We start from the raw sequence: 24,933 nt of genomic DNA on the forward strand, positions 1-24,933 counted from the left end.
AACTAAACTAAAAACTAAAACACAAACCAGTTTATCTTCGTTGAACACTGTCATTGTCATTGCAATGTTTTATTTATTATCTTATTGGTTTAAAATATGGATAGTGTACAATAAATAAATGCAAATTTCCATCTGTTGACATAGAACAATAACCTACACCTATATGACATACAAAAACGTAATGACAACATGACTGTATTTCAACCACTTTTTAAACATTAGTTTTAAAGTGGCTTGTTGCATCTTTTTTAACAAGGGTGTTATTCTTTTTTAACATGGTGGGCACATCAAATTTGGGAAGTAAATTCGATTGTTGTAGTTATGAACATGTTATGACATTATTGAAATCATCCTTTTTAACTATGGCTCAAGTCAAAGCACAGTTCTGCAACAGTATCACAAATGGTATTGTCAGATGATTCTTTCAGGGGGGGGCACAGGGGGGTCCAACCTCTAACATTGGCCCCCTGCTGCCGCCCCCCCCCCCCCCTCCTAGAACCGCCCATTGTATAGCATTACATCCGTTTCTGTCTAATACGGTGATATTGGTATTTAGGCGTTTCAATTTCAACAAAAGCACATTTTGCACTAATAGCAAGAGACAAGAGGGCAGCATTTGCCATTAAACTCTTTCATTTGAATAATCTGCTACAGGACGTGATTAAAACCCCGGCTGCTCTGACGTAAGCGTTTAGGTGAGTCTCGCGCAGCCTGCACTGATTCCCTTCGTCTTATTCCTCTCCTCTCGTGCCCCCCCCCCCCCCCCCTCCTCCTCTCCCCCTCCCTTGTGCTGCCTTCGTGGAAAGATAGCTCGCTGTCATCACCATCACCAGCGCCGCCCTATAGAGGGAGAGAAAGAGAGAGAGAGCCTCCCTTCCCCACCTAACAACAACCCCAGCCCCGCAGGCTCGAGCACAACGACCCCACCCCCCAACCCCCTCTGAGAGAGGATCCGGAGCGCGCAGAGAGGCACACACGGAGAGTTACGGAGAAAAAGAGAGAAAAGGGACCCGGATCTGTTTCAATCCGGGCCTAATGCTGTAGCGGACAGCGCGGGGAGGAGAGCCGAGAGACAACGCGCTGATTGAGAGAGTGGGTGAGGAGAGACCACGGGATCGCTCACTCGCCTGGAAACATGGGATGTACACTGAGCGCCGAGGAGCGCGCCGCTCTGGACCGGAGCAAGGCCATCGAAAGGAACCTCAAGGATGACGGGGCGGTGGCCGCCAAGGACGTGAAACTGCTACTGCTCGGTAAGAGAAGAGCCTCCTCGTGGGGCCTCCGGTGCTGCTGCGGCGGCCCCGCGAGAGGGGGGTTAGTGGCGGGGCTGCATATGGGGCGGGGAGAGGTGCTCTCCGTGGTACTGATTTCTCTGCCGGCTCTCACTGTGCCCTCCGTTTTATTTTACAGGCGGCGGAGAGTCCGGGAAAAGCACCATCGTCAAACAGATGAAGTAAGTGTGTCTTTCTTTGCTCGTTTTAACCCCCCTCGGAGTAAAAGGCCCGAGATTTGCGCCTCCCATATCAGTGCTAAGGCAGGTTGAGCCGCCATGTTTGGAGAGGCCGTAGAGCCCCGGTGATTCGAGCTTCCTGCAGACGGACAGAGGCCGGTGAGTCCCGGTGCTGTCCACTGCTGGGGTGCTGAAATCTAGTTAACGAGGCTTTCATTTTTTTTTTACCTCGCTACAGGGAGTGTACGACTACTGGGGATATGTGGGTGTTGTTCCTCTGTGTATGTGCGCGTCCATGTGTGCGTGTGCGTGTGAGTGCATTTGTGTGTATGTGTGTGTGTGAATTACATTGAGGTCACTACAGCTCCATTAGTGAATACCTCTGCTTTTAATCTTAATGGCTTTAAGTGCCCGATATCGCCGGGAGTACTTTGCCTATTAAGCGGATTTACGCAGAAATATGGCTGCTAAAACCGCCTCCCTGTCTAAGCTAAATCACTCTTTGATGTTTTAAATCACCGTTGTTGTTTTTTTCGAAACCTCTTAGTTAAGTTTCGACATGTTTCAGTGCGGGAAATGGCACGGTCGTATATCTTTTTTTTCTTGTGGAGCATCTCCCCCAGTGTTTTCTTCTGCCTCCGTCCTGCTCGCGCATCACGGCCTGCAGTGCACTGACTGCGCCCTCCCTCCCTCCTTCCCTCCCCGCATGCTCTGCTTCCTCCTCTTCCCTTCACTTCATTACCCTCCCTGTGGTCCCTGCCTGGTTTTCCATAACTCACTCCTGGGCCCTAAACACAAGAGACTTCGCCCAAATATTGTTTACGAGTAAGGGTGTATTTGCACGTTAGCAGGCAGCAGATGGATGTGTTTCTGCACACGGTGTGTCGTACAGTTTAGCTGCGATACACATCATCATCATCATGGTGTGTGTGCAGTATAAAAGGGTTAGAGTTTCAGATTGTGTGATGCAGGCCTGGCTGTGTTGGTTTTATGATTGCACTGAGAGTGAAACTACACTTGATGTAGTTTCACTTCCGTTGCTGTGTGTGTGTGTGTGTGTGTGTGTGTGTGTGTGTGTGTGTGTGTGTGTGTGTGTGTGTGTGTGTGTGTGTGTGTGTGTGTGTGTGTGTGTGTGTGTGTGTGTGTGTGTGTGTGTGTGTGTGTGTGTGTGTGTGTGTGTGTGTGTGTGTGTGTGTGTGTGTGTGTGTGTGTGTGTGTGTGTGTGTGTGTGTGTGTGTGTGTTTTAATCATAAAGGCTGCCTGCAATACACATTTTCTAAAAAACCATCAATAGGCCAGAAAATGTAATAATTGAGTAAAATAGCATGACAATGTATTAATGAAGTAGATTTGGGTATGGATTATAAAGGTAATATAATAATTATAATAATAAACAACATTAGCACCTTTTCATAAAATGCACAATGTGCTTTACAACAAGGGAACATATATTCAGATTTACATATGAATGGCAAATTAGATGGAGAATAAAACACAATTGCCTATGATAGTAGATAATACAAATAAGATTAAAAGCAGATGAAGTAGAATACATCAAATTAACATAAGATTGGAGATGGATCCACTTAATAGTAATGAAAACATATCAGTACCCATATTTACAGTGAAACATTGCAGCAGATCTGAAAGTGTCCATTAAATAACGATAAGAAACTTCATGAGGGTGATGAAGAGCTGCTGAAATGTCATGGTGTCTATTTTTACACGTTTTCAGTCACTACGATTGATCGGCCAGGTTTTCATCAGTCGAGCATACTGTAGTCATATAGAGCTGAAACGATTAGTCCATTAAATTAAAAATTAATCTGCAACTATTTGATAACCTCCTAATCGTTTAAGTCATTGTTATAAAGCAACATTCACAGAAATGACTGGTTCTTTTCTCGTTGCTCTATTATATACACGGTGAGCTTTTGACTGTTGTTTAGACAAAGTCAAAGATTTGAAGCTGTGTCATCTTGGCATCTGGGAAATTGCAAAGAGCACTTTTAAATCCTGACATTAATTATTTAAAGACCACACGATTAATCGATGAATACAAAAAAAAAACTGCAGATGAATCAATAATGGATACAATTGCTAGTTGAAGATGTAACATCATGTACATTTAAACTTCTGCCTGTGTTGATCACAGGAGTTTTGCAAACAATGAATGCAAAGAATATAAAATAAAAATAGGAAACTGACAAGTCTCTCACCCCGACCAAAGCCCCAATTAGTTGATTGATTACTTTGTTTATTGTCATCTGCAAATATTCTCATAACTGAAAAATCCCTTTCAGCCATATTGTTAAGCAGACATCTTGTTTGTGTTGTCTTACATGATGAATGATTAACGATCCTTGTGTTTTGGAGTGGTGTTGGGACTAGATGTTGGCTTGAGCTGTATAAAATGACGTTATGTAATGTGCATTTTTTGCTATTTTCTGATAGACAGGGCAATTCATCCTTACAGGAATGTATAATACAAATGAATCATTAGTTTACTGCTCTTTGCTGTGTGAAACTGTTCCTCTCTTTCTCAAGGTTAGTGTTATATTTCATTTAACTGTTCGTTTATATGCTGATGGAGGTGGCCACTGCTGTAAACATGTATTCATAACGAGCACCGATGGAGGTAAAAAAAAAAATCCTCCCTCATTTACTCAGGAGGTGAAGAGAAGCTGCATTTCAAACGTGTCAGAAAGAAAAGACTGACATATTTGATAGATTCAATGCCCAAGAGGTCGGGTGAGGAAGATGTGATGTGGAGCAGATTATAAGAGGAGTGAAACTTGCTGGATGGAACAGTGAGGTTCTGCATGGTGTGATTGATTAGTGCTCTGACTGATTCCACTCCATTGCACATCATAAATTATGAATGGCTTAAATATCACATTACTGTCCAATTACTGATCACACAGACTGAGAACATGATCAATTCCAGCTCATTATACCCCGACACACTAAAGATTATAGGTAAAGATGATAGGAAGAAAGCATGGGACTTAAAGATACATGTGTTGTGTTTTCATGTGAAGAATCACCTCTGACACGCACACAAAGAAAAAGCCAGAACATGTTATTTGTGAAAAATCTATTTATGTCTGCGGGAACATATGGACATGTGTGACTTATTCCCTTTAGTGCCCGCCTGTGTCTTTGTGTTCATATCTGTGTGCGCCTGCAGGATTATCCACGAAGATGGCTTTTCTGGGGATGATGTGAAGCAGTATAAGCCTGTGGTCTACAGCAACACCATCCAGAGCTTGGCCGCCATCCTCCGAGCCATGGACTCACTGGGCATCGAGTTTGGAGACAAGGATAGAAAAGTTAGTCTCATATTTACCTACAAATGTAGAATTTCTTACCGACAAACTGAAGAGAAACGGAGATTGTATTTGTAGGTAGGGGTTGAAACGTGTTCTTGCCGAATAGGGCTGCACAGCATATCATTTATTTATCATCATCATCACAATGTCAACCTGCGCAGTGAACACATCGTTAAAGATAATGCATCTCTAGGAAACGGCTCTTTAAAATGTAAGTACTTTGCTTTTGTTGGTGCATTTTGACCTAAGTGAAATATTCAATTGTTCAATAAAATGAAAAAAACGTTACTTTTCTTCCATAAGCGATTCTTGTATTTGAGTGGTATACCTAGCATGCACTACTTTAATATATATGTTTGGAATCTAAAGTAACACTATTCAACATCTTTATATATTTTCTCGTGTTTCTCAGCCCTATTGCTAAAGCAGGTCTCATGAAGTTTATTTTTATTTCTATATAAATCTGATGTCCACCTTCATGTCTGTTCTTGGCTATTGAAATATTCTGTTCTGCACATCGTGTGCATTGTATGCTTTATCACAAGTTGGAACATTTCTGACGTATGATTGCTTCCAAACAGCCTTTCATTTTTTTTGTAGGTACCGTACTTTTCGGACTATAAAGCGCACCTGCATATAAGCCGCAGCAGCTAAATTGTCCGTCTGTCTTGCTCTCGTTCTGTCTCTCGGTTCCACTTTTACTTTGGCGCGCTACCTGTCTCACTCTTTTCCGGCCTCCAGCTTTTCCTGCTGGAGCCCGCCGCTTAAAGGTGGCGGGCGCGGACCGGTCATAGAGCCCATAGTGTTAAAGGTGATTAATTTTACCTGTAAAATCCATAGATTTAGGAGGTTCCCTAGTGGCCGTTAGCTGTACAAAAGAAATGGGGAAAAAAGTCGCGACTATAGAAGATACTTGAATCAAAAAGCATTTTAAAATACAAAAAAGCTAAAAGACCGCCTTGCCAATTAGCCTACTGCTTATCGCCATAGGTGTCGCCAAAGAGCACAACGATTGTAATTTAAGATTAAATTGACTATAAACGACTTATCTCCTACTCAATCTTTATCTAGAGGAGTTATTTTATGAATGTTGTTAAAGTTAAAAGTGATCCTGGGATTAATAAAATCAAACCCACAGATATAATGTTGTTCCTCTTTCCCTGATCTAATGAAATGTGTTTGCGCAGGCGGATGCTAAGCTGATCTGTGATGTGGTCACTCGTATGGAGGACACAGAGCCGTACTCTGCGGAGCTTCTCACTGCGATGCAGCATGTTTGGGCCGACGCCGGCCTGCAGGAGTGCTTCAGCCGCGCCCGGGAGTACCAACTCAACGACTCTGCTCAATAGTGAGTGAAGCTGAAGGACGACAAGAACCCACATTTGCAAAGAAACTCCACACCACCAGTCGTCTAATCCACATTGTACCTGATCTTTGTCCCTCTCGCTCTCAGCTACCTGGACAGTCTAGACCGGATCGGGGCGCCGGACTATCAGCCCACAGAGCAGGACATCCTGAGAACCCGAGTGAAGACCACTGGCATCGTCGAAACCCACTTCACCTTCAAAAACCTCCATTTCAGGTAGCCTGCATGAAGAATGGCGTCCCACGGGGTCTTTGTTGTTCTGCATGATTCGGTTCAGGGATTACAGCTCTGAGGTCTGAATTGACTTCTTGCTCTTGTTTCCAGGCTGTTTGACGTGGGGGGTCAGAGGTCAGAGAGGAAGAAGTGGATCCACTGCTTTGAAGACGTGACCGCCATTATCTTCTGCGTTGCTCTGAGTGGATACGACCAGGTGCTCCATGAAGATGAAACGACTGTAAGTGTGACTCATGAAGCGGATCCCTGTGGAGCACTGTGTCAACTGATATTTAAGTGTTCTGCTTTTAGGATTCATAAAATATAGAAATCACTTGGATGTTTTTTTCCTTTGATGCATTGACATCCTAACTTTAGACCTCATTAGCATAACAATTACAAAGCTAAATGTTATTATCTCCAGCTTTCATTTTCATAAAACTATTTTGTACTCGTCTTCAAAACGATGCTTTTTTAAACAACTTGCAAATAGAGAAGGCATTTCCTTACAGCATCAATAATTCAGGAAAGATTTTCTTGAACAGTTCTTTCGGCATCTTCTTACTTTCTACAAACCAAAAGAGAATATTGAAGTCTTCCTTTTAAAGGAACTTAATGGTTTAATGTCTACAAAAGACATATGCCTGAACATATATCTTAAATGTTTATTGTTACAGATTGAAAAATGCATTCTCTTAATTCACAGATGTCAGTGTTTCGCTCTGCACCCAAGTCGGTTCAAACATATTTGAAGATGATATGTTCACATTTGAATATCTGATTAGTCTCCTGGGGCTTTGGGAACTGTACGACACTTTTAGATGTGGCCTGTCTTTGATGTGAATAGAGCAAATGTCCCTGAGAGGGGAAACCCCGTCACAGCAACAGTAGACGGATCCTATTTCAGGACCGTTTTTTATAAAACCAAATTTTCTTTTTTCTTTTTGTAACATTCAATAAAAAGGGTGCTTTTGTAACGATCTAATTGTTTTCCATAGAAATGAACTAGGAAGGACAGGTTTGAGGGTTTCCCTGCAACTTCTACATGGATCTAAAGACTGAAAAAAGCGTATTTCTTAACTACTGTTCTTATGTCTTATTTGATCATTGTTGAATCTGTGTTGTGCTATTCTTGGACAGGTCTCTCATGTTAAAAATGTCTTAGATCACAATAGAAAAAACGTGGCTAAATAAAAAAAGGTTTGGTATTCATCTGTTACACATTAAGTAAACAGTTGTGATGTAGTTTGATCTGTGCTTTTATTCTCCTCCTCACAACAACCACATATTGATTGTTCCCACAGAACCGCATGCATGAGTCGCTCATGCTCTTTGACTCCATCTGTAACAACAAGTTCTTCATCGACACCTCCATCATCCTCTTCCTCAACAAGAAGGATCTGTTCGGTGATAAGATCAAGAAGTCACCGCTGACGATCTGTTTTCCAGAATACACAGGTGAGCTTTGGTTTCAAGCAGAGCTACACAATAAGTATCATTTTCATTTTAAATTAAACGTTTGATCCATAAAATAAAACGTCTATCCCAGTTCCTTGGTCTCCATGGTGATGTCTTTAAACGACTTCAGTCAGTCCAAATCTCAAAGATATTCAGTTTAATTAGATAATTCACAGATACAAGACAGACATCTTAACATTTGAGCGACTGAAAACAGTAAATTCATCTATTTTTCCTCAAAAGATGAACTGATTACGACTACTATTTCACCAATTATTAGTTTAATCCTTGCTGGTCAATTTTCCAGCAGAGATGTACAAGCAAATAGTGTTGAATGTTGTTCCTTCATGCTTTCCCCTCTCTCTGTCTGCAGGTGCTAATACTTACGACGATGCTACTGCATATATTCAGGTTCAGTTTGAGAGTAAGAACCGCTCCCCCAACAAGGAGATCTACTGTCACCTGACCTGTGCCACAGACACAGGAAACATCCAGGTAGTGTTTGATGCCGTCACTGACATCATTATTGCAAACAACCTTAGAGGGTGTGGCTTATACTGAGGCCTGGCCAAGCACAGGGGTTGTCATGGGGAGTATGAGGTGTTAATAATGATAATTTTGATGATACTTAAAACACATAAATATGTAATTCTACACGTCCAAATGGACCCAAAGAGCTGCCGTCCGACACCACACCGGATTATCGCCATGATTTGTTCCCTCCCTCTCATTTTGATTTCAATATACAAGCCCAGTTTTGTCTTTTTAAAAAATTGTGTTTTTGAGCTGAATGTTTCATGTTTCGTTGATGACCGTGTCAACAACCAGGGAGGATCAGAAGGGGGCGGCACCAGGGTTGTATTCAGCTAGAGCCTCGATTTTGCAGAACTCAAGAGTGTGCAATGTCATTTTTAAACACAGCGTGGACTAATTGTCCCTTTCTTAATGTAATGTTTTGATGTAGAAGTCTGAAGGCATTGATATCTGTCCTGAATTTAGCCTGTTGTGCTGCATTTGAAGAGCTGCTGTGTGTTTGAAGGTGGAGATGATGTTGATGAAGTTGGGGAGGTGCTGTACTCGAGGCTGAGGGTCATGGTGGGGAAGGAGGCTATTTTAACTTTCAGACGGGACAAAGCTCCCCTCTCCTTACTACCCACACATGACTGAGTCGCCTGCAGGTCTTTTCCACTCTCTGTTTTCTCTTTTTATTCTTAAACATAATGAAAGAGAGGATTCTTCTCTTCAGAGTGGCGGCCCATTTCCATTGGCCTCCTGTAGCGTGAGGAATCCAGCCAATGATATCTTTAAAAAATACATTTTAAAATCCTCACATCGGTGCCAACCATCTGAGAAGGACAGTTTAGGAAAATGAAATCACACTATCGCAGATTATTATCATCGAATGATTTATTTATTTTAGCCTCATGCCCTACATGCCTCCTCTTGAAATCCCGTGCCACATATTTATTTCCTGAATGAGAAACTGGGGTACACGCCACCTGTTCGGAGGGTAGAAAGCAGCCTTCCAATGACATCTTGTTCTCCGTGTGGTGCTTTACCCCTCGATGTGAATCTGTGTAGAAGTAGAAGACTGCACGAGAACAATATCATTTGAGGAAGGGGGGGGAGCTCCGAGTTTTTCCCAAAGCTCGTCTCCCCTGATCAGTAAACAGGGAACAACCACCACCCCCCCACCCCCCCACCCTGTCTGTCACATTTCTCTTTACACAGAAACAAGTACAGCCCTCCATTTTTACCTGTGCACCCAGAAGTTTATCTCCCCACCCCCGTATACTCTTTATCTATCACATATCAGTCCCATATCCTATCTCCATTTTCACCTTAAAAGCACCGTACTGTATATATATTATGATTATACCAGATTTTTTTTTTACTGTGAATGTTTTTGTGCTGCACCCCCCATCCTATTTGGTAGTTTATTGGTTGCTCTCATGTGGAATGTTTGTGCTGAGCCAATCGAATGTTGTGTTTACATTAAAGCCACACTTTTCCTAACGACTCCTGCTGCTTGTGTTCGAGTCTCATTACACTGACGGAGGAAAAGATCACAATTGTGAAGAAGAACTCTGAAAGTAGCATTATTATTTCAGTGTAATGTAAAAGTTATAAGTCACACCTTCAAAATCTTACTTAAAACTACAGGATAGGATCAATATATAGTACCGAAAGTAAAAATAATCATTCTTCACGAAAGGCCCATTTCATAATGATATTATATAACTGGATGGTTATGCTCACATCACTTTTGGTAATAACTTGTTGTAAAATTCATCTTTTACTTTGTTTTTTTATAGTTGTATCTGTTTTTTATGGCAAATTAATTGCACTTTTATGTGTGGTGCTTTGGGGAGGTAGACAAAGGAAAACTGAAAGAAATAGACATTAAATAAAATAATACTCAGGCACATTTATCGCTCTAAATCTTAAGTTTTAGCAATACCATAAGGAGTCAGTGGTCTTTAGCTGCACGTTTAACTGAACAGATCCTTCATCTGGCTCTCAAAATGAGCAGATTTTAAAACACAGGTTGTGAACATTTGAAAAGATTGACAATCCAAAATATTTTCTTCTGTATTGTCTTTATTATGATGAACTAAGAATATCTATATTAAATGTCAGTTTAAAATCCAGAAACATTATTGTGCACTGTCATAAATAAATGTTTTTTAATGCTTATTGTCTGCCTCTGTGTCTTCAGCTTTAACAATGATGCTTTACTTCTTTAATATACATTTGAGTGTTTTGCTTTCCTGGTTTTTCTCAATGTTTTGTAAGCTTTGGGCAGGGAACATTATTTTTATGCATGACACATGATGATAAAAAAAATCAATCACTCCTTGTACTCAATTAAATGTTCTTTCCACCACTGCAGAGGGTTGCTGACAAACTGCACTGTTCACGGAAACATTTAAACACACACTGACCTGATTTAATCTGAGCAAGGAAACAATGTCAGACCGTGAAATTAGGCTGAACATTATGAGAACAGTCCACTTGTAATGCTTCACTGCCCAGTGAACACAGCTTTGTGTGTCGAGTGTCAGTAATACGTAAAGGCTTGGGAACAGGACTTCCATGGCCACAGGGCAGCGCTGCGTGAAATGTGGCTGATGCCGAGGATCAGAGCCGCTCTCGATTTATTAGGTTAAAAGTGTTCCATCATCACAGCCGAAGAGCTATTCATATATTGAACGAGTGGATCAGCGTGGTGACCTGCTTCTGTCACTTTAACGGGCCTGACGTTCATTACTGCTCTGTTCCACTGACAGCGCCTCGTCCCAGAGCGCCTCTATTCTCAGCCGGCTACAGGTCGGGACGGTGGAAGTCCCCGTGCGACACCTTTTAATTACACTTTGAGGAGAAGATTCACATATATTACACATCTTCTATGTGGAATAATCCATGTTAAGGGATACTACTGGTGAACGGGGTAAAACAATTATCATTTTAAAACATTTCCAGAAACAGCAATCCCATATAAAGCATTCAATGAAGCCAGTTACACGTCTTATTCTTTTAGTTGAAATATTTAAGTGTATTTACAAAGGAAACTTTACATTTCTGTCAACAGTCATACAAAAACAATTGCAATGTTTTTAAGAATAAAATGAAAATTAACAATCCATTTACATCAGAATATGAATATGATTGAAACTAGAAGCTTGCAATTGCAATGTTTTTAAGAATAAAATGAAAATTAACAATCCATTTACATCAGAATATGAATATGATTGAAACTAGAAGCTTTTATGTTTAAATCTGCAAAAGAGGCATTATGCTTTTAGTGAATTATATACAAATCTACAAGCTTAATTAGTCAACATGAAATAAACAACTTAATGTGTATTTTGTACGTAGAAAGAAAACATGTTATGAAATCAAAAAACCCAAAACCGGTGCATGAAAAAACGATGTTTGCCTTTAGTGTCTCGCCTTAACCACAAAACATACATCTACAATCTGGGCAGTAACTCTGGTTCAGACTGACATGAGCCGGCCTGCAGGAGAAGACGGAGCCTGAAAACCTGCCTGAAATATCCAGGATGATAATCTTTCATTCAGACAAAAATGTATTCCTTGTCTTTTTGCCAACGTCACAAGGTTGGTGTTTTAGGATGATCCCTGCTAACAAGCTGGTGAATGAGTTACAGCCGCAGCCTCTTGATGTCTTCACTTCTGAAGTCGATACGCAGCGTGAGAACCTGACGCACCTCCGCCGGGGTCAGCCGCCACGTCAGGGGGCCCGAGTTTGGCCCCCAGTAATCCAGGATCTCAGTTACCTGCAGCACAAATACACACATGAGTAAACCAGGAAACAGTGTTCACACCTTTACTTAAGGTTCTGAGAAAATATTTTTAGCTAAATGTATTTTAAAAATATTGAAATGATTCATGATACAGAACTCCTGTGAGTGTTATAGCTGTCATAAATTATTTTAGCAAGTTATTATTATTAATGCAATAATGTGTGGTTACCAGTTCCCTGTTTTCATTTATTAAGGAGCAGTTTTTCTAAAAGGATATGGGCCTGATTTAAAAGAGCCAAATAAAACATTTTGAAAAACTCATTATGACAAAGCTTCATATTTTATAAAACCATGATTTGTTCTGTATATTAAATCCCCATGCGTAAAGTAACTAGCAAATACATCTGTCAGATAAATGTGGTTGAATACACCTTTCCACAGTAGTAGCAAGCATTAAGGAGCATACTATGGAAATACTAAAATACAAGAAACTCTAATATCTATTTTACTTGATTATATGTACGAGGAGACATTCCACTATGGGGTGTAAATGACACGATCCATTATATTGATGTATATATTGACGTGTACTGTGTGTGAGATGATCTAAATTACCCGCTCCAGGTTTAGGATGGTGGCCATTTGTGTGAGGCGAGCAAACTTATCCCTGATGGTCCAGGTGGTGACGGTGGTGAGGTACGCCACCAGAGACCGAAGCTCTTTGTCGAACTGCAGCCCTCCGAGCTACAACAGAAGAACCAGAAACAGTGGATGGACTTTATGTTTGAACAACGTGTACACATTTATTTAGAGCTCCCCTGTAAAACACTCTGCTCTAAATAGGAAGATGTTTTCGTGACAAAAGGAGGCGCCCTCTGCTGCAGGCCTCTCTGCACTCATTAATAAATCATAGCTCGAGGCTTTTCGTCACATGTGGCAGGGATGTGATGCAATATGCTGCAGAGGAGGCTCGCCGCCACCTTGTGGCCGAGCCCGGCTACTCACCCTGCTGAACGAGCATTTGAGGACGGTCTTCTCCATTTCTATAGATATCAAGCTGGTCATCAGGCTGGTCAGAGTGTCGTAGATCACAGCAGACATGGCCGTCTGGAGAGGAGAGAGAGAGGATAAAGAATCAGTTCACCCCAAAAATCAACATATACAAACCTATCCTCTTACCTATAGTTCTATTTATAAATCTACATTGTGTTGGTGTAGTTGCAGATGACTTGAGATATCGGTCTTATATAGATGTCTGCCTCGTCTCGAATATATTTGACCTGCATTCCACTCACCTTGTTGTGCTAAAAGTGCCTAAAAGCCTTTGAAAAAGCTATTTCTCTTTTCAGTCATCATGACCTGATTAATACAGATAATACACTCAACCTCCTGCAAGATGTAAACATTAATGCCTTAAATGTTAAGTAAGCTGGCTTCCTTTTGTGTGGTTATACAATATAGAGGATAGTTTATACATAAAACTGCTCAGATCAAGGACTGTGGATCATCTTCAAAAACGGTATATTATTTCTGGTGAGAGACTCTGCTGTTGAGATTTTAAAATGTATTTGTTTCTGTGCTTTGAGCACCAAAGGTTGAATGCCCTCTAGTTCTGTTATACTCTGTCAAAACTCACACCAGATTGATGAATAGCACTGCAGGTAAGAGCTTAAATGTGTTGGCCTGAACTGGCCCTTTAAAACATAAGCAGGGAGACATATATATTTCATGGCTGAAATGCTGCTCAGACGAGGTACCTTGAACTCTGCCATGAGCTGCTCCAGGTTGATGATGAGCTGCTGCACCCAGGGATCATTAGCTTCATAATCATTAAACTCCTCCTGTGAAGACACCAGCTGTTACTGCAACATGCTTTATAACCTCTGGTTTATTCCGGTTCTCTGCTCTGAGACTGTTACCTCCTCGATGTTGTGAGAGATGGACAGGAAGCTGCTGATCCACGGTTTCACCTGAGACTTTATGGCTGTTGTGTTCAACTCGGTCAGGCCCTCCTGTGAAAGAAAGATCTCATCAGAGTCTGAAGCTTTTACCACAAAGAGGCTTTATAGAACTACTAGTTTAGTACAAGCGGGCAGTGATAGCTTTGAATTTCAAATGTCCTCAGAAAGATGAGTAACCCTTCACTGAGACACTCAGAAAAACGACACCAGTTGTTTTTTTAGTAGCCATCTGTTAAAGCTAAAACACAAAACATGAAATACATTTGAATCAAGTAATACAATTAATAAACAAATACAAATGTAAAGATTTGGATTATTAGATCTAGAAAAACTTAGAAATGATTAGAGAATACTTTTAGTTTATGATAATAACACTTCAGTACAAGACTTCAAGAGGACATATCATACTCAGGTTCATATTTTTATTTCTCACCTCTACTGTGACATGTCTCCATGCCTTAATGGTGGGGTAGGTAATTTAGGAGAAACCAGCTCGAGTGCGCTAGAATTTGAAAATACACAAGTGGAGAAAATCTGCCACTTCCTTACAGAGCCCCTCCTCCAACACACACGAACGCGCACATGACCAATGAGGGCATACGTTTGTGCACAGATGGAAGGCTGACAGGCAGGTAGGCATCCAGTTATTTTAGCCGGGCCGGCTCAGATGATTGGTCGTGCTTTTGACAGTACCACGGCTTCCACTGATGACATTTTAATGGATTTTTTGTCAAAGCACTTCAGATATTCATTGCTATCGGGATGTTAAGAGCATTCCATCGAATATAACAAAAAGTGTATCTCGAGCCGGTTTCTCAAACTTACCTACCCCACCTTTAATGTTCAAAAAGCTCTTTATTTTTCTCATACTGCCTGTGATGCAGCACCTCTTTTCACCCTCTGTCTGAAACCAGAGCCCAGTCTGCTCTGATTGGTTAGCTGGATGGCTCTGTTGTGATTTGTCAACTCGTATAGATGTCCCGCCCCTTAGCCTATCATGTCAATTTTGTTGGAGCTCTAGCCAGTAGAAGCGCTTACACAGTGATGTCATTATGTTGTATGTATAATGGAGGGGTTTCAAGCAGGGGGTGGGGCTGGGGGGTGGGAGAGAAACTTTAGTCTGCCATTGCAGACCATTTTCATGCACAAAAAACTATACAACACATCAGGAAAGGGAACAGCCAAAAAGCAAAATAGGGCCTCTTTAAGATCAATGTCTGCAGACATAGTTTTCCTCGCTGTGGACACTAGCCTGTCAAACTCATCATTTAAAAAACACACTGATGTAAGTGTTCCCTTCAATGTATATAAATAAATACACAACAAGTAGCTGACAGAAATAATGTGTGTGTGTGTGTGTGTGTGTGTGTGTGTGTGTGTGTGTGTGTGTGTGTGCGTGTGTGCGTGTGTGTGTGTGTGTGTGTGTGTGTGTGTCCAACCTGTAAGAGATCCTTGAATTTGGCAGATGTGTTGACGAGGTCGGACAAACAGCTTTCAATCTTAGCTTGGTCCCCGGAGCCGGGAACCTGATTGAACAACTTGGAGCAGTCGTTCTGCGAGGCAAAGAGAAAACAAGTACATCTCAGAGGTTGCGCTAGACTTTTTCGCTGCCCGTCATTTTGACGGACAGGATCGTAAAACTTCCGTCAAAATCCAGAATTACCCGTCGGCCTTTACACAACTCTGACGAGAGGGGGGGGGAGCATGCTCGTGAACTGTCAACGGGGGGGGGGGGGGGGCGCGATAGTTCACATGCGCCGTGTTATGCATGGCTGCTGCACCTCGCGGGAGCGTGCACAGCGTAAAGCCAAAACAGACATCTCAATGATTTGTAGCCTACGGCACAGTTAGGTTTGGAAACGGTATAATTTCCTTTTTGGAGGGCATGCATAACACGGCATAACACCGGAGCCTCGCTGCGGGGAAACTTTGGCGCTGTTCCTAGTTTGTTCTAATCTGTCAAAATGACGGACTGCTTTCAGATTTGTCCGTCATTGTTAAAAAAAATCCGTCATAGACGGAAAATATTCGGTTAACGCGACCTCTGCTCAGAGGAATGAGTCAGCTGTAGAGGACAGGATGAAGAATCAGAGATGGATGGTGTTTGTGGGAAACTTACCTCAAGGTTTCTCTTTAAAGTGGTGATGTTGTCACTACAGACCTCTACGTTATTCAGAGTCACCTGACGGAGAAAAAGACAAAAAGAGACAGGAAAGGATCAAGGCTAGTCAGCCATCCTTCCTCTTCTAAATCAATAGGTCCAACTGGTAGCTCCTGTATGAAGTGTTTCTTGATTCCATTTCATCTTTTGACAAACGGTTTAAAAGGTTTTTGAAGTAGTGCCTCCTTCGGCTAAGAGCCATTTTAAATATTAAAACACTACTCACCACACTTAAATTAGAAGCTTATTCATGCATGTATTCCTCAGCTAAATTCCTGCATCGACAATTTAAGGGGCTGTCGCTCTGACCAGAACAAAGGGCAACCTCATCCAAACTCTACTCACACATTTCAAATACTGCCTATTTACCATTGATTCAAATGTTCACTTTTGGTTAGTTATTAACATCATTCTGAAAATAATTATGCTGCTGAGAAAAAAGGCATACTTGCCATTAAATTAATCATGTAGGAAATGGTTGCTTGACATCATAATTCTCCACCTGCCCCCAGCTTAACTCGCCCTTAGCTCTTTCTCTCTCTTTGAACATACCAAGTTGTCATCTCATAGTGAATAAAAAAGCATCGTTTACATCTGTGTGTTGACTGAAATGCATCACAACCTAAACAACAAATCTCCAATAACACAGCCAGCAGCTCGTGTCACAAGCTAAAGAAGCTAGCATGTGTTTGGCCTGAGAAGACATGCTAACCAGGGGGTAACGAAGTACTACTTTATTAAAGTAGAAGTAGAAATACCACAGTGTAGTACTGTACACAAGTATAAGCACCAAAATAGTTTGACAGTGCCAAGAATGAAAAAAGGTACTCATCATGCACAACAGCCCCTTTCAGGATAATATATATGTCATTGTATTAATTACTGATTCATTCATGTTTTAATCTCTTTGATGTAGCAGCTGCTAAAGAAGAAGCTTTTGTGTTACCATTACTGCAGGATAGCCTGTGAGTTACTCCAATAAGGTTTTATCTTTACCTATAATTATACATGATTCGTTTTTAATTGTTAAAAGCTGTTTAATAAATGTATTCAAAAAATGACCTGCTTCAGAATTGTTGAGGTGCAGAAGTATAAAGAAGTTAGAAATGATAATACTTGAGTAAAGCATATCTAAAACTCAAGTAAAGTACTTAAGTAAATATACTAAGTTCCTATCCACCACTGATGGTCATGTTGTGTTTCACAAGAGGGGGGATGAGCTGTTGCTCCAGCGAATGTAACCCAGCCTTGTGCACAGCTTAGCGTATATGTTTGTGTTTTCTGTTGGGCTCACCAGAAATGCAGCCTTGGCGTTTTCAGCGCTCTCGATGCCCATGGTGTTGAACTTCCCCTGCTGTAAGCTGCTCTGCATCAGGCTGACCGCACTGCTGACGCCTCGCTGGATGTCCTGAAGCGTCGTGGCCGGGAAGCCCTGCCGCAGCTTGTTATACAAAACCTCCCTGAAACACGGGCAGGAGGAGCACAGACATGGATGAGGCTTGTAAAATAACAACAGAGACAGTTTTAGAAAAGTCATCAGTAAGTGAGAGGGAGAGCACCTGAAGTCCGACTCCAGCACGGAGTTGGCGTGGTTGATCATGGCGCAGAGGCAGTCGATGCTGGAGCTGGATAAAGCTCGACTGATGCACTTCTTCACGATGTAGAAACAGTCGTCCACCATGCTGGATGTCAGCTGGCCCTTTTCATACGAATCCATAGTCACAGCCTGAGGAGGAGAATTCATTTTATTTCAAGTTCATTGAAGTCGCTCTGATTAGAAAGATATTGCATTTACTGAATGAAAAACCCTTGCATTCATTTTTCCTAAATGTCGAACACTTAATGAACTATCATACCATAGATAACAATTTCACAACATGTTATCATATTCAAATATGTTCCTAAAAAAGGTCATCAAGGTTAAGATTGTTATTTATTAAACCATTTGGATCTGATCAATCTCACATCTACGAGCAAAATATGTTACATATAATTCGCTACCAAAATAAGTTTGCGTTTATCTAAAATAATCAGAAGCATGCAGCAGCAACGTTATCCATTTTTATGTCCTACATTACCCAGAATGCAAAGATTCAGGTGTGCTATGGGTACAACAAACATCAATCCTATATCATTAATGCAACGTGAAAACACAGATGCCGGCTAATATTGTATCATTGTTAAAGAATCAATATAGTTGTCGGAGACTGTATGAGACGAGGTCATTTACCTTGTTGACAGTCTCCCTCATGTAGTACTCTTCCATTGGGATATAGTAGCCAATCAGCTCCTGCATCGTCCGGCTCAGCATGCAGTGTCTCAGCAGCTTCTCCACGTTCTGCTGATGCTCTGGGAGTTCAAAATGTACCAAAGATTATATATTTTAGAGTTTAGATGAATGGCTTTTAAGCTCCACGTTTAAGAAAAGAAACACCTGTGCATGCATTACAACGTGTACCCGGTGTGACGCTCTGAGCATCCCCAACTTCGAAGTCGGCCAGCAAGCGGCGGCGTAAAAAGCGCAGGTAGAGCTCCGCCCTGGCGTTCATCAGAGTTACTTCAGCCAGCACAGGGTCCAGCTCCCTGTCCATGTGAGAGATGTATCAATGAAAAGGGTTGGGGTAGCAACTTTGAAGTCATAGCTCTACACGCACCGGGTACTTCACCCTGGAAATACATTGAACTGCAGCAAAGCTACCACAGAGAAATATCTAGTTTGGTTAACCAACGCTATTTATAAGAAGCTTTATACTTAAATACAATTAGCAATGACGTTATTTCAAAAAGGGCTGCTTGCTGACAGGTATGAATGCATAACATACTTCAGTTCACAGTTTTAGAAAGTTTGATCGATATCAGTTCTTATTAGTGTGTTTTGTTTTATCTGACTTGAGAGGATGTTGCTGAACCTACCTGGGCTCGAGCGTCTCTCCCGGCACGCTCTTCATCATGCTGTTCTGGACGACCTGAAACTAAAGGATGGAAACAAGCTCACAGTGGGTGCGGCTCTGCAGGAAAACACTCCCATCACGCCGTTCAGAGGACACGCTCACCTTGTTGTGGTATCCTCTCTGCTGGATGAACTTGTCGACTATTTTCTGAGCTTGTCGGTCACATTCCTGCTGCAGGTGAGTGATGAGTGTGTACAGATGGCCTGGACCATAATACGTCTCCACTATGGGCTGATGAGTCTCAACCACACGGGCAATACCTGCAAACACACATTCAAACATGAGAGGAGTCCAGGAAACAAACAAACAAACAAACAAACAAACAAACAAACAAACACACACACACCCTCCAGCAGCAGCGTCAGAGTGTCTGCAAACACCAGCGATGCTCTCTTCTCCCCCAGGTCTCCTCCTGTGGCCAAGAGCAGGTTCTCTTCAGCTTTAGAGGCAAGCTGTGACAATATGTGTGTGAAACAAAGAGACATAACTTAGCTGCGAAGGAACAAAACACAAACATGGCTTTGCAGGGTATGTCTTCTAAACTGGAAAAGCCATTAATTTACTCGACATTTCCTTTAGCTGATGTATCTTGTCCAAGAACACTTGTTTGTGTTGGTGGTTTGAATCATGACTATTTATACATTTGTTGTCATTTTAAATCTTTTGTTATTAAAAAGACAATATTTGCTTTGAAATGATCCGTAAAACTGAAAAATCAATGAAAAAACCCACAGGATCTATAATTCACAATCTCACACGAACAACTAATTAATTAATGACTGTTCCTAACAATAATATAACATCAGATTTACTTACAGTGCTTACTCTTTTTGTTTAGGCAGCAGGACATTATCCACATACCTACAGTACAGGGTTGGGACCTTATACTGATATAAGTATTTAGCTGATACTCTTTAACATAATATAATAGAGGTTAAATCAGGATCAGGAATGTATTAGTTGTATTACAAGCAAACAATTCAGAGTACATAGGATTTACCAAAGTACTTAATAGGAAGTAACAACTGACCTGACTACAGAGATATTGGCCAAAGCGGGCGAGGCCCTGCTGGTGGAGGCCCAACAGAGGGAAGATCTTGAAGAACCTTTCCACCTGTGCGAGGTCGACTGCTGCGACAGCTTCATCCAGCTTCTCAGCAACGATGACCTTCAGCTTCTGCTCGGCCTCCTGCAGCATTACGAGACTGGCATCCACAGCACTGCCTGCAGAGACAAGACCACAGTGTTGTACAATACTATAGATCTGAAAGATTCTATGTCAAAAATGATTTGAGACATAAAAAGGTTACGTTACTTCTCCACTACAGTGTAATGTATACTATAAAAGAGAAATTGTGGCTTCTTACTTTCGTCTCCCTGCCGACTCAGCTCTATAACTGACTGGTCCAGAGAGAGGTATCTGTGGATGTGGGCAGCAGCCTGCTCAAAGTCTTCATTACGGAGCGCTGTCTGCACGCCGTCTGTGCAGAACTTCAGATCCAGGATATCATCGGCACGCTGGATGACGTTATACAGCCGTGTCTACAAAAATAAAAGAAGATACAATAATAAATCAGTTTGTGATCTGACTATCAGCAACAGTTAAACATTTTGTGAGGCTATTTTTGATATTGTGTCTACATCCATGTTATCAACAATAGGATGGACCCATAAAACTCCAACTACACCCATTTCTGTGACGTGAGAGGTTTATGGGTTTATGTGGATTGACCACATTTATTTCTATCAGTGTGGAAATTATACTGTATTTTAGGATGTGAAAAGTGTGGGTCTTTACCTTTGCCAGGTCTAGCTGTCTGACTTTGCTGCTGACGTTTTCAGCCAGGCTGCAGGTGAATGTGATCATGCCTGACAGCTGACTGGCGTCTCCTTCAATCAGCTGTAGGTTGGGCCTGTGGAGAACAGAGACAACATTTAGCACAACATGAAAGATTCTTGCTTAAAGAACAAAAGAGGCTTCTCAATACTCTTAATTTCCCCTCCTCGACTCTTCGGTCCTCCGGTAGTGACCTGGAATTTCAGCGCGCCATTTTGAAGGACATCTCATTTCTCGAAATGCACATCGAGGACCGAGCATCGCGGAGGCTCTCTGGAGGAGCTCTAACCGAGGATACACTGATGGTTCCTCCACGGCTCCTCCGCGGATGCATTTCCGGGAACGGTGGAGGCGTTATGCACGGCCGGTCTTATCTCAGCCCCTGGATATTATTTTAGTAGCCGCTTTCATCGTGACGCTTTGTCTACAGCGAGAACAGCTGTGAGGTCCGTGCAGAAAGCAGAGCAGTGTGTAAAATATATATCACTCATTATAACAGGCCTACATTACTTTCCGTATTTGTATGCTGTAGTTTAGTAGATAACTACAAACAAAGAGTCGCTATTTTTCTAAGACCATTTAGTGCTTCACATAATAAAATACACAACGGCTTTAGCCTGATTATGCTTTAGGAGCTGTAGGTGTGTGTGATACAGTGTGTAGGTGTGTGTGTGTTGTACAGTGCGTAGATGCGGCGGACAGACGGGTCTCAGTTGGTTTGGTGTCCTATGCTTACTTTTAATACTTGTACAACTTTTGGCCCGTAATTTCAATTCCCCATTTCAGCGACCAGAGAGAGGGGGGGGGGGATATATCCAGTCTTTGATTGTGTTACGTTATTATGAGCGTGCTCTCATACTTTAAATTGTATATATTTATATAAATATATTTGTGTGTATATGTCCGCATTTGTAGCCTGTTATTGTCTCATTATACAGCACTGTCAATGAATCAAAGTAAATATATAAGTCGTCATGAACACATCTGTCCATCAGACAGAGGGCTGCTGTGCCTCCGGTCATCATTAATGGACGTCTCTTTAAAATGATTGATCAGAGGAGAGGAGTTCTCATTTCTCTAACCGCCTGCTGCTACCCCTCCTCTCTCCTCGAGTCCTCCGCTCGCATCTCCTGTGGGCGGGACTAAGTCTTGAGGATAGGAGTCGAGGATAGGAGTCGAGGAGGGGAAATTAAGAGTATTGAGATGCCTCTATAGACTCTGGTGGTTGTAACCAATGTTAATCATCAGTTACTCTTTATAAACTTTACCCCATCCTCTGCAGGGCCAGCATCTTTGTGTGAATACTCCCCTCCTGCCCTACCAGTCTGTCCAGCTCAGACTCCACTTCTTTCTGTATCAGAGGAGGAAACACAACATGTCATTCAAGATTCAAGATTCAAGGGGTTTTATTATCATGTGCACAGTGGCTACAGTGTAGTTATGGCAATGAAAGTCTTAGGTCCCGAGCTCCTCCATCAGTGCAACATATTACATAAAGGACATAAGACAACAACATAACATAATCAGCAGTGTGCTGGACTGCATTTGTTTAGAAACAATTGCCAATGCCTATGTTACGTATTATTATATATTATTACAATACCCAGTATTTAAATTTGACTGTAGCCCTATGGTATTTCATTATACATGTATCATTTTCTTATTCCTGCAAATTGCACCATTATTTCTGCTGCCTTTTTTTCTTTTTATGTTAAGTAAAAGCATGTTGCATTATTGGAAGAGCCTGGTATGTCATGGCCAAAACGATGTTGTTAATATTATATGAAAAGCCTTTGTGCATTTGAATTTGATTTAGTTTAATGTTGGGATCCTTGTAAATAATATAACAAAGACAGATTTAAAGGGATTTTCCCACTGTTAACTCAGACCAGTCAGCTTAGAAAAGATTAAACAGTAGTCCTAGCTGCTAAAGTCATTAGCTTAATTGTTTAATGTTTATTTATCCATAATTTAACAACGTGGAGGTTTTGTTTTGAGCCAGCAGCTCCCACCGGAAGTTTACGTGGAGGAAGCCAGTGACAGTACACGTCAAACTAACAGCCTTTTAAAAGTGATTTATATACGGACCTCCTCAGTGCAGAGCTGCCGGTAAACTCTCTCCAGGTCCTCCAGCTCCGTCAGCGCTGAGATGGTCTCCATACTGACCGAGGACAGAGAGCCAGAGTCGGATCTTCTCGCTGCCAAGAATCCGCTGTCAGCCATCTTCCGCCACAAATACAGGACAGGACCTAACGTCACTGTGTTAAGGTACTCCCTGGAACAAGCCTGTCAGGCAGAGAGTCTTCGCTGTGTAATGTCGGATACCGAGGAGTAACGCTGAATGCTCCATTTTGAAATTTGATTAAGCATGACTGTAAAATGTTGCGTTACCTTCTCTAACTTGAGCACTCATTTTCACCATGCGTTAACGGTGGAGCGTGTTCAGAACAGAAGCGCTACCTGAGAAGTCGAATTCTGGGTTATAAAATTATCCTACTACGCATGCGCTGTACGTTACTGTTCTTAAATATTATCCCTGTCATTCATAGGCAGTATATATATAGAAGTGGGTTTATTTTAAAAGTGTGAATTCCATCCAATACACTGGAGGTGAATAGAGTTTCATTTTGTACTGGCCGCATACAAAATAATTATGTATCTGCAACTTGTATTACCAGGAACAATTCCAAAGTCACTCAGGAGAAAGATAAAAAGCAATACAATTGTTAAGGCACTTTCAACTTCCAACTTCAAAAGAAAATCTGTTCTAAACAAAATACTCTAAATTATTAGATCCATAATCGTGGTCATGAAGTAATTCAAATTAAATCTAACTATCTCTAAAATATTTTCTTGCCAATCAAAATACCTGAAGTGTAAGAACTAAGATGATGCTTCAGTAAAAGTATACAAATAGAAAAACCAAAATTAAATGTGTCTCTTTAACTATCTTTTTCATCAATGTTCAAGTTTTTACAACAGACTTGATAAAAACAATACATTTTGGTAGCAAGTCTGATCATTTCCTGCAGACATAAAGCCATGTTGGGTAAACTCTCATTTTACATCTGATCACACAGAGAGTTGCAGGTAGCTATTGCCTGAGGTCACATGATGTGGTTTTGTTACATGTGCCAAGTGCAAGGACTGACTTAGGTACGAAAGCTTTTATGTGCGCAGCTCCCCTTGCTTAGAAGTCTTCAAAAAGTTTTGAAACTGAGCAAATTGGTTCCACTGCATGTTTTTAAAGCTTGGATAGGTGCAATGATACTTGTGGTACTTGTCAATGTCGATAGGTATGCAAATGTAGCCCTGTAAATATGATGTATGATGTCCTTTATTGTTTTCTGTTTCATGGTGTAACCTACTTGGTGCAGGTCGTTTTCTGTTTCATGTTGTAACCTACTTGCTGCAGGTTGTTTTCTGTTTCATGGTGTAACCTACTTGGTGCAGGTTGTTTTCTGTTTCATGGTGTAACCTACTTGGTGCAGGTTGTTTTCTGTTTCATGGTGTAACCTACTTGCTGCAGGTTGTTTTCTGTTTCATGGTGTAACCTACTTGCTGCAGGTCGTTTTCTGTTTCATGGTGTAACCTACTTGGTGCAGGTTGTTTTCTGTTTCATGGTGTAACCTACTTGGTGCAGGTTGTTTTCTGTTTCATGGTGTAACCTACTTGGTGCAGGTTGTTTTCTGTTTCATGGTGTAACCTACTTGCTGCAGGTCGTTTTCTGTTTCATGTTGTAACCTACTTGGTGCAGGTTGTTTTCTGTTTCATGTTGTAACCTACTTGCTGCAGGTGTGATCCTCAATGGGACCACCCGGTTAAATAAAGGTTTGAAACGAAGAAATGTAGAGTGAGCGGCAAATGTATAACCAATCTCTGCCTGCATTTTACAATTGAAAATGGCTTGTTGCAGTCATTAGTGAAAGCAGGCTG

General features: G+C 41.5%; 2 protein-coding genes across 3 annotated transcripts; one reads left to right on the forward strand and one right to left on the reverse strand.

Moving 5' to 3' along the window:
* Positions 1 to 827: 827 nt before the first annotated feature.
* gnao1b (guanine nucleotide binding protein (G protein), alpha activating activity polypeptide O, b) lies at positions 828 to 9,839 on the forward strand. The gene is made up of 8 exons (XM_034112258.2): positions 828 to 1,253; positions 1,411 to 1,453; positions 4,641 to 4,782; positions 5,970 to 6,130; positions 6,236 to 6,364; positions 6,473 to 6,602; positions 7,666 to 7,819; positions 8,193 to 9,839. Exons 1-8 carry the CDS (start codon positions 1,136 to 1,138, stop codon positions 8,378 to 8,380), a joined length of 1,065 nt encoding a protein of 354 aa, XP_033968149.1. The 5' UTR covers positions 828 to 1,135; the 3' UTR covers positions 8,381 to 9,839.
* cog4 (component of oligomeric golgi complex 4) lies at positions 8,814 to 23,426 on the reverse strand. Of its 2 annotated transcripts, none has more exons than XM_034112210.2 (19): positions 23,086 to 23,426; positions 22,266 to 22,348; positions 20,959 to 21,073; positions 20,528 to 20,702; positions 20,191 to 20,384; positions 19,507 to 19,612; positions 19,263 to 19,420; positions 19,123 to 19,181; positions 18,644 to 18,792; positions 18,440 to 18,558; positions 17,769 to 17,935; positions 17,504 to 17,669; positions 16,168 to 16,230; positions 15,488 to 15,601; positions 14,007 to 14,099; positions 13,845 to 13,928; positions 13,093 to 13,194; positions 12,703 to 12,831; positions 8,814 to 12,120 (listed from the first exon to the last, which is right to left on the reverse strand). In XM_034112210.2, exons 1-19 carry the CDS (start codon positions 23,218 to 23,220, stop codon positions 11,986 to 11,988), a joined length of 2,346 nt encoding a protein of 781 aa, XP_033968101.1. In that variant the 5' UTR covers positions 23,221 to 23,426; the 3' UTR covers positions 8,814 to 11,985. The 2 variants fall into 2 exon arrangements, with proteins under 2 accessions (XP_033968101.1, XP_033968110.1); XM_034112219.2 differs by having other exon boundaries at positions 18,668 to 18,792; positions 23,086 to 23,425.
* Between the last annotated feature and the right edge of the window lie 1,507 nt (positions 23,427 to 24,933).

This window comes from Pseudochaenichthys georgianus, chromosome 3, assembly GCF_902827115.2.
Source record: "Pseudochaenichthys georgianus chromosome 3, fPseGeo1.2, whole genome shotgun sequence".
NCBI classification, from domain to species: domain Eukaryota; kingdom Metazoa; phylum Chordata; class Actinopteri; order Perciformes; family Channichthyidae; genus Pseudochaenichthys; species Pseudochaenichthys georgianus.

Excerpts from the sequence above, each read along its gene's own strand:
- gnao1b (XM_034112258.2), top strand. The coding sequence starts at position 1,136 with ATGGGATGTACACTGAGCGCCGAGGAGCGCGCCGCTCTGGACCGGAGC. Across the intron at positions 1,254-1,410 it reads CGTGAAACTGCTACTGCTCG|GCGGCGGAGAGTCCGGGAAA; the intron begins GTAAGAGAAGAG and ends TTTATTTTACAG. Across the intron at positions 7,820-8,192 it reads CTGTTTTCCAGAATACACAG|GTGCTAATACTTACGACGAT; the intron begins GTGAGCTTTGGT and ends CTCTGTCTGCAG.
- cog4 (XM_034112210.2), bottom strand. The coding sequence starts at position 23,220 with ATGGCTGACAGCGGATTCTTGGCAGCGAGAAGATCCGACTCTGGCTCT. Across the intron at positions 22,349-23,085 it reads GGCAGCTCTGCACTGAGGAG|AAAGAAGTGGAGTCTGAGCT; the intron begins GTCCGTATATAA and ends CCTCTGATACAG. Across the intron at positions 15,602-16,167 it reads CTTTAAAGAGAAACCTTGAG|AACGACTGCTCCAAGTTGTT; the intron begins GTAAGTTTCCCA and ends TTTGCCTCGCAG.